The following is a 9852-nucleotide window of genomic DNA, read 5'->3' as shown; positions in this document are numbered from 1 at the left end:
GTTCACGAGTTCAAAAAAATTCATGCAACTGAAAAACAAGTTCACGTGCTTTAAAAAACATATTTCTAAGGAAAAAACTTCACAAAAGTGAAAAGGTTTATAAATTTAAGGAAAATGTTCACATTTTTTTAGAAAAGGTCATGAATTTGGGCAAAAATTCACGAAAAAAGGTCACGCATTTATAAAAGGAAAAACCAAATAAAAGCCGTCCAGAAAACCAAAAAAGAAAAAAGAAAAAATTGGTCAGAAGCTTCCCAAAATCATACGAAAGCTTTTAGAAGCTTCCCAAAGCTGTCCGTCTGGAAGCTTCTAGAATCTTCACAAAACCAGCTCGGTCCGCTTTTGAAAAAATGCACGCGTTAAAAACGCTGAACAGAAAACTGCACGCGCAAGAAAACGTTTACGACCCATAAAGAAGAAGAAAGTTAATGAACCAAGCCAAGGAGAGAGGGGGTTTGTGCCTATTTGCGCCAACACCTATCAAGAAAAAACAACTAATAAAAAGAAAGATGAACCGTCTGGTGAAAGACCTGGTTCTACCACACAAGGGCACCTTTCATAGTTTAAGATTATTCTCCTCATATGTAATTTCACCACGTAGGGACTCCACACCTAGATTATGCCATTGAAAGCTTGAACAAGTTTCAAGGAATCTAATTCTACAATTACTAAAATACACCACAAAATCTTCAATGCGGTTTAAGCCGTGCTGTTGTTGCTACATCTAACAGGTGGTGAAGAGGCCAACATGCGTCAACTATGGCCTCACCCTTAAAATTTCGAACATCGGTTTTGCGCTTGCTTAACCTTTTATCTATCTCTGGTTTATTCTTGTTTTGGGGAATAAAGGTAGGATCCCGAAGGACCCAGACCCATTCCATTAGATAAACATAAACGCCAACATTACATCAATATCAAAAAGAAAATGGAAAATACAACCAAGTCCTTGACTTTTGCAAAGAGGACCCCAAACAGAGAACAGGAAATATGATTGGGTTCAAAACAGCTTGAGAACAACACTGAACTCGCCGGCGCCGGGGACGAGACCACTTGGTCCGTCGAGCCCTCCACAGCGGACACCATGGACACCAAACCGAAGCTGCGCTGCCTCCCCTTTGGCAACATGGTCGGGAGGAAGAGAGAGGGACGCCCTACGGCCATAGGAATCAGCGGCTCGTCGGCGAGGACTGGAGCCTTAGCCTCCCCATAACCACCGCTGATGATACACACGAAGCCCAACAGCATGTTCGCCGCTCGACAGCTCTGACGAGCCAAAGAACCTCCCACAAGTCAGGGATCGACGCCAACCTCGTCGGAAGCTGGGATCTGACGAGGCAAACCCGCCACGAGACAAACGAAACAAGGATCCCCACTGCTTCTTCGTCCGCCACCTCAACGGCATGGAGGAAACGGGAGGCCCTTCGCATCGTCTCTCCTAAGGGCCTTAGCGAGCTTATTTAGAAGGGCTTTGCCAGATTCGTCTCCTCCTCCATTCCTCCACCATGGAGCTCGCTAGCTCACCCTAGCGGCATGACACCAAACTAGCACAAGGCCAAACACCACCAAAGTGGAGCTAAACCTAAACTACTATCTCCACTCCGGCCAGCAACACCGGTGGCGCAGATCCGGGCCTTGCCCGAGCTCACGGGAGACTCTCAAGGAGAAGAGAGGAGAAGGGTCGAGAGAAAGGGGGAGAACTAATTTGGAAAGGATCGGCCCTGGTTTATTCGAATACACGTCATTGCTCTACCACACGGTCCATCCTACAAACTTCTGTGATTCTGAACGTGTTTTCCTACCCTATAATCTCATGACCATGTGAAATCTAGTTGCCCAAAACGATTCTTCATTTTAAGCTGCTCAACAGCTCAAAGCATGCCTCATTCTGCAAGTGTTGGGCATGGCTCGTTTTGCAAGTGCACTGAGACATGTTGCACAGCTTAACAAAACTAGACAGACATAATCACAGGTGAGCACCACAATGGTCACAAGGGAGCAGCTTGACTCAACAGATCAAAAGTACGTACTACAACATACACCATTCAAACACCAGATCGAATAGAAAGTCTCTTGAGAGTACCTTTTATTCATTATTTATTATATATTCCCCAACATGGCAGCACAACATCGATGTCTTCTTAACTCACAGAGGCTATCGTTATTTTGTATGTAGTCCTGAAAGTTACGCCTGATAACTTCGATCCTCAGTCGCCTCTAGAAAGGTGCACACATCACTCAGCAGCCTTCCCTTTCCGGCGGTTGCTGCCGCCTGCGGAGGCTCCGGTGCCTCCCATCTCCACCAGGTAGCAGATCATCGAGTCCATGTCCTCTCCGAATATACTGTAGGCTTCCATCACTTGCATGTAACTAAAGCCCATTGCCAGAAGCAACTGCATGCTGCGAGTCAGCACCGTGTCTGGGAGTACGAAACAATTCTCACTGCCTCTATCCGCTGCCGAACCAGATGATCCACTAACTACAGAGCACGAAAGCATCCCAGTTTCAGGCAAACAACCGATCAATGGAACACTATAGATTTCCTCAAACAACAAGAGAAGGATGCTTACTTGCGGCGGAGGAAGATGGCTCTGCCCCTGACCTTGATGACTCTCTGAAGTTAACTTGCTGCTGGTTCAGATACTCTGCCCGAGAGGCCTCCATCACCATCCGCTCTATTTCCTTCTCAGTTAACTCCAGATCAGAGTAGAGTCGCCCTTCAGCCAAAAGTGCCTAAAATTGCACAAACACAAGCATCAAGCCCACGCCATTTGATGATTTCACCTGTTTACTTACAAACATGCTTTGATGGAAAGTAAGAACACAGAAAGTAGACAACTCACGTTCTCAATCTGCTGATCTTGCTGAGCTTTTATTGCAGCCTTCACTTGGTCTCTGTCAACACTGTTGGTCTATACACACAAGTGGAAGTTTATTTAACACAAACAGTTCACAAAACCATCCATTACAAAATGGTTAATAGGGAAATAATAACCACCAAGAATCATGCCCGACAAGGAAGTTTCCGAAGGCTTACCCCTCTAAGGGAGCTAAATCCAAGGCCTGCCCCAACTGTCAGCCGACGAGGATCAACAACTGAATTATAATGGTTACCGTGATGGTAACTTAACCTAACCGGAGGAACATCTGTGTTATAACTTCCCTGAAAAATGTTAATAGGCTCTGCAACAAGAGCAAACCGATATGAGACTGAGAGTGAGAGAGCTGAGGTTACAAAGAAGCAGGGTTAAAATGCTAGACCAAAATTTACCTGTACTGTATGAATATATGTGAATTGGACGATTGTACATCTCAGCAAATGCCTGGATCTCAATGTTATTGCCATATACCTAGAAAATCAGGTAACCAATCAACATAAAATCCATTGCAATCATAAAGAAGCTAAGGTGCTAACTTTTTCCTTGTATCACATGACTCCTTTTTTGTATTTGATTTGAAGGCAGCTCCTGACTATGGGTGTGTTTGGTTTGAGCCCCAGCCAAAATTTTGGCAGGACAGAAAATTTGGTAAATCACTGTTATTTGGATTATAGCCATTGCACCTGCCAATTTTTTGGAGCCAACTAAGTTCACAAATACTTTGAGAACTTGTATTAATTATTGCTTAGTCCGATACCGATTCAATTTTTATGATGAGCCAACAGAAATGGAAACTGAGACTAGTATGAGCTGCTATTAGACATGGTTAAGTAGGATTAGTTGCGCAGCTGCATGAACGGAACTAAAAACATGCGCTATTCAAACGGCCGCTAGATGAAACGTGACGCGCTTGCTTCCGTCAGCGTGTACTCATCCCGTTAATCTGTCACACTAATTGCTCTAATATTATGGTACAGAAGGAGGCCCCACATACGTAGAGCAGGTGAGCTGGGCTGCCAACTTTTTGGCGAGAGGAGTTTTGCACGCCATCGGTGCGCCCATGCCTTGGCAAAAATTACACGGGAACTTGAGGGCGGGCTTTGGCGAACCAAAATTTTGGCATCCGTCCAAGCAACAGCCAAATCTTACGGGCAAGCCAAAAAATTGGTGTGTCTCGTATTGGTTGTAAACCAAACATACCCTATATACATTGATGCAGTATTGCTGTACAAAAAAAAAATGTGTGCAGTAGAACAGGTCAAGAAGTAGGGAGAAGTGCATGCCTCATTGCCTCCCCATATGAAAGCACATATACTACCAAATACAGAATAAATAGCACATTTTAAATAAGTCTCTGCAGGAGTACGAGATCTAGACAGGTGGAAAATGCTTGTGCGGGGGAACATGAATGACGTATAAAATCAAACAGGAGTCGATAAAATAATTAATTCAATTGGAAAAGGCATTCTAATCTTGGAAGTCATCTTGTACAAATGAGGGACAAACAAATATGTGAGTAATGATTTGCCTACCCATTTTAAGCAAGCATACCAGGCATGTAAAACCCTACCTTGTCTTTTCTTTTCCTTTTACAATATGGTGTAAAGCCCTCCGTCATGAACTGAGAAAAATGATCCCGCTCTCTTTCCTGGAGTGAAAAAAGAAAAACACAATGAGCACTTCAATTGCCTTGCTACTGAGTATTAACTACGCCAGTCCAAAATAGGTAAGAAATTTGGAAGTTTGCATCAGTTTGCAAATAGATGTAATTTTGGGCTTCTGGGTGAACATTTTTATAAAATGCCCATATTAATGACCTACGTAAATGGGTACAAAGTCCTTGGGGTTAACTATGCCGATAACTCAAAAGTTAAAGAAGTATTAAATCCTCTTGTTTTACATGCATGAAGCTAATAAAATGACAAGTACGTTAAACCAGATGAAGTAATAACAGTTTTATTCCATGTATTATGCTATGTCCCAAGCACAAAGAAGCCACGTAGTTTGCGCATGCTTTCACCTGCTTACACTGAATTACCAAATAATACCATACTGTAGAGCATTTTGCTAGGAAAGCTAACTGTGGAAGTGGTGGCCACATTGGCAGTAGTGTAACTAAAAAATTATGCTGTAAACCACAGGGCACATTGCTAAATAAAGGTGAGTGGGTAAATGATGAAAAAACTGCAAACAATCTAAAATAATATATAATCAGATACATTCCTGCAGGCAGATAAGAAAATTGTCAATCAGCAATATGCCATACATTGATATTCAATCGCACAGTTGATTCACAATGAAATTGGCAGAATTTTGCATTATTATGGCACATTCAGTATTTGATGATATTCTTCCAAAAAAAATACCAAAAAGAGTAAAGTAGCAACAAGTTTTGACGGGAAGGGCTGCAAGTGTTTTTAACAAGGTGCTGCCTGAGTTACTGGGTGCTGCCTCTGAAGCTATCTTGCTTAATAGACGGCTCACTATCACCAATCAGCCAGGCAGCAACCTATACCAGTCATCAACTAGAAGACTGGAACTAGGTTAAGTTAAACTACATACTATCCAGCAAATATCATTTACGTCTAGGTAGCATCTACGTTTTTGGTAAGCTTAGAACTTTTTGTTCTTCTAGATTTTGCCGGTTTACCCTTGTAAGTTCATGCCTTCTTGGTGTTCTCCTTATACAAACAACACACATTTTAGCACGTGTTCAAGAAAAAAATACGTCTAGATTATTGTAAACCTAGCAAAGTGGCATGAACAAGGAGACAAGGAAATAATATGCTAAAATAATGAATAGCCAAAGCTTGTGAATTGAGTTAATGAATTAAAAGTGTAGGGGTAAGTGCTATTACTCTACTCACTGGCAATAAATGATTGTCTTGAAAACACAAACTCAACTCTGGAAAAATTACTACTCAGATGAAAATATGCAACCTACCATATAGTCAACACACATCTGCCTAGCCATATCATAAGTTTCTGGATCGCCATAAACTTGATCAGCAACTGCTCTGAACAGGCAATTCCCATCTGCTGCCATCTTTCTTATTTCAAACCCTTTCACTCGCCTTAGGTCATGTTCGAACATATGCTCCCTTTCCTGAGGGAAATAAAATACATCAGGACCAGTACAAAATTATACTTACTCACCCTGTACGTAGAAATCAGACACTAATAAATATAATCAAGAGACAATGACATTTTATGGACCAGGATTAGAAAGGCATATCTACTTACTAATCAGAATAAGCAATCAAAGCAATCATCTATTATTATACTCTTAACTAAAAACAGCTGCGCACAAGTGCACCATTCAGTGTACGTAGCAAAACAGCCACTAACAAATATAAGCAAGAGACATTGAAATATTATAGACCAGGATTATATAGGCATATCTACTTACTAGTCATAATAAGCAATTAAAGCAATTAACCATACTCCTAACTAAAAACAGCTCCATGAAAGTGCACCATTCAATGTGCGTAGAGAAGTAGCCACTAGCAAATATAAGCAGGAGACATTGAGATTTCATAGACCAGGATTATTTAGGCATATCTACTTACTGATCATAATAAGCAATTAAAGGAATCATCTATTATTCATACTCCTAACTAAACCCAGCCCCACAAAAGTGCACCATTCAGTTGCAAGGAATCCAATACATCTACGCCATTATCTTTATATGATCAATGTTGATGTAGTACATAAACTAACTATACTAACTATATGCTTAAGATCCAAAATTAAAGTCCACGCATAACAGAACCAGACAAGAGATCATACCGAATCATCATAGCTAGAGGTGTAACAGGCACCTTGCTCATCTGCACTATTGTACCCTTCACAATCAGCAAGTGACCTAGGGGAAGAAGGGCGAGAACCCGAAGCAGATGTCCAAGCTGCCACTGGTGGCCAAGCAGTTGGCCTTCTTGAAGATCCAATCCGCACACCATTTGAGCTTCCAGATCCCATTCTCCTCAACCCATTATTAGCAGATGATGATGGTTTTGGTGGTGGAGCCGGAGGAGGCGGTGGGTGTGATGCTGCGCCGGTTATCTGCGATGGCACAGTGCCTGACTGCACAGGATTCGCCTGCTCAAACTGATCCGAAAGCTGGAGTCCTGACAGCTCCATCAAGAAAGGGGGATCGGTCACATTGGAGTCATCCTTGGGGGGTTTCTCTCTCTCAGATCCCTCTTCCACATGACTTGAGCTCTCAGACACAGTTTCAACCAGCCTTGAAGGATCATTGCTACTACTTTCGCCACCCTCAAGTAGATGCTCAGTCGTATCACCTGAAGCCAAGAGCTCCAGTGGCTGCGGCTGCACCGTAAGCTCCTCCTCCCGGGCAGCTGCTGCTGGCTGGTTCTGCTGCTGCTGCTGTTGCTGCTGCAGTGCCTGTGAGCCCGAACGAGCCGAGTTGGACGAGGAGCCACCGGGCCCACGCTGCACGAAGATCCTCGTCATTCCCCAGTTTCTTCAGCGAAGGCTCCACGTCTCAACACCAGCAACCCTCTGGACTTAGAGGGATATAGGGGCGCCCTTGTCCCGTGTACGGACCTTGGGAGCGGTGAACCTGAGGCCTCCGCCGCCGCTGCCAACGAAGCTGCTCCTCTCGTCGTCGCCGGCGGCCAATCTGAGCATTAGACTGCCAATTCTCATCAGAACCAGGGCGACGCCGCTGACCTCGAGGCCTCAGATCACAAAACCCTAGCTCCCCCGAGATCGAGACGCGCAGGCTATCCCCGGACGGCAGGGGCGGCGCACCACCCTCCCAAAACCCTGAATAGCCCGCCAATTCGATCAATCTCGATGGAACAACAACCAAATTTCCTAGGGTTCCGTTGGGGGGTCGAGCGGGTTACCTCGTCGGGGAATCCGGTGGGCGAGGCGACGGAGACGGCTCCGGGCTGAGGAGGGTAGACCGCGCTAGGGTTTACGGGACGAAGATTCGCGTCGTCGCGTGATTCTGTCGCTGGCGCTTTGGGGATTCAGTTTTGGGTGGAGAGAGAAAGAGTAGCAGTAGGTGAGGCTGGGAAGAAGACGATGGAGAGGAGGGAGGGAGACGAGGGGCGAGAGCGTGCCAACATTTTATAAGTGGAGAAGGGAGATGGCCATCCGAGGATGACATGTGGGACCGCATAGCAGCGTCCGTGAAGAATAGACGGTAGTCGCTACGCCCTTGGTTTTGTGTTGCCACGAATCCAGTTGCCCAGTTTGTGGCTTTGTATTTGCGTAGATAGATAGGACCGAGGCCCAATTCGACCACGATTTCTTTCTTTTTCTTCTTCTCATTTCTTTTTGTGGAATTTCTTCTCAAAGCTATTCTTTAGTCTGATAGTAAGCAGGTGATCTCGACTCATAACTCAGGGGGTTTTCTGCCACTGCAAGTTCAGCAATTTTTCATGACTGCATGTTGCATGCAAGTTTCCTTGACGACGTTTGTAAGTTATTATGCCCCAACAAAGTAGATGTTGCAGCGTATGAGATAGATATTTTTTAGTATACTTAAATACTTGTGCGTGGGTCAATTAAACCCCTAGTTTTCTCATGCAGTCGCTTATAAAGGATGTAATCTTTGATAAGGAATAAAGAAAACCAAGGCTTGTTAGAAAAAAAAGTTTTACCTTCCCGTTATATCCATATGTCACGCTATTCTTTATATATATAACCCCCACCTCCTCTCCATTCTCGCCAAGCCGCTCCAAGCTATCCATTTATCCCATCTTTCAAGCTAATTTGAAATATTCGCAAAAACACAATAAGCTAATTAAAGAAAGAAAATCGCCAAATGTGTACAATAAATAAACCAACTAATCTACCGTAGCCCCTCGATGGTGCCGTTGAGTCTACCCACAGACCAACTTGTGATGTCGTCCATCTACGAGTTTCGATGGATGTATGGTTTCACCCCGACTTTCCTCTCATGTCCTTGTTATACGCGCACACGTTGCCTAGCTAGTACTGCCATTGCAACATGTGCCCTTTAACTCAATCTCCCTTCGATGGTTGTGCCCCTACCTTCCTGCCCTATGGTGGCATGCGGTTGCACATCATGTACGCTCCACACCACTAGCAACTATACCAGGCACTACCGATGTTAATTGCCGTCACATGTGGAGGCAAAAACAAAAGGCGGCACCAACACCAAGGCCCTGGTTGGGGCATATACCGTGCTTGCGCTAGAACTCACAAAGGGAAAGAAGCCGAGGGAGAGGAGGTGGGTGAACGGCCGATAGCGCAGACATGAAACTATGAGAGAGAGCTCGAGAGAATGTAAGAGAGTGAGATGCTGAAACATGAAGGGTGTAAAGAGAGAGAAAAAGACACCGAAGTCCACGCGTTGGTGATGTGTCTTCATCGAAGACCACTACAAGGAGAGTGCAACATTTTTAACGGCCCAAAATGTACAGGGATTTCCGATAGTATACGAAAACCTAACACAAAAAGGTACGAGGTGAAGATGCATACAACATCTAGAATTCTTTTTTAAAACATGGTACAAACGCAAAGCACCCATATATATGCGCTTACACTCACCCCTATGAACGTGCACACGCACACCCTCACCCTATCTTTATGAGCACCTCCGAGAGACTGAGATGATATATCATCTTGAGATTCTACGAAGTCATCGTAGGCGTCTCGTTGTCGACATGAACGTCTCCCTCATTAAACATGCATCGTCGGAAATCTTAAAATAAATTCAGAAATAAATGTGAGCACTAGAAGCCCTAATGGGCTGAGAATACCACTATCCTCCTAACTATCCAATCACATGTTAGTTTGCGTAAACAACACAAACGTATAGATATGTGGATTTCCTTTTTCGGGACGTGTAAATTTCCCTTGATCCCCTCTGACCCTTTTGAGACGTGTAGATATTCAATTCGAATCTCCGGGCGTACGACATCGCAGATGACCATGCTCTCCACACAAATCTGGGAACAAAACTTTGGCTCCTTGCGGC

At 44.2% G+C, this 9852-nt stretch overlaps 1 protein-coding gene across 2 annotated transcripts; it reads right to left on the bottom strand.

Annotated features, from left to right (window-relative positions):
- Positions 1–1982: 1982 nt before the first annotated feature.
- Positions 1983–7951, bottom strand: LOC119355100 (OVARIAN TUMOR DOMAIN-containing deubiquitinating enzyme 6-like). Of its 2 annotated transcripts, XM_037621886.1 has the most exons (9): positions 7748–7951; positions 6666–7664; positions 5821–5982; positions 4447–4524; positions 3269–3347; positions 3035–3180; positions 2841–2909; positions 2568–2730; positions 1983–2476 (listed from the first exon to the last, which is right to left on the bottom strand). In XM_037621886.1, exons 2-9 carry the CDS (start codon positions 7347–7349, stop codon positions 2232–2234), a joined length of 1626 nt encoding a protein of 541 aa, XP_037477783.1. In that variant the 5' UTR covers positions 7350–7664; positions 7748–7951; the 3' UTR covers positions 1983–2231. The 2 variants fall into 2 exon arrangements, with proteins under 2 accessions (XP_037477783.1, XP_037477784.1); XM_037621887.1 differs by having other exon boundaries at positions 6666–7951.
- Positions 7952–9852: the final 1901 nt, after the last annotated feature.

This window comes from Triticum dicoccoides, chromosome 2A (assembly GCF_002162155.2).
Source record: "Triticum dicoccoides isolate Atlit2015 ecotype Zavitan chromosome 2A, WEW_v2.0, whole genome shotgun sequence".
Classification (NCBI taxonomy): domain Eukaryota; kingdom Viridiplantae; phylum Streptophyta; class Magnoliopsida; order Poales; family Poaceae; genus Triticum; species Triticum dicoccoides.
This window is presented reverse-complemented; position numbering and strand designations above follow the sequence as displayed.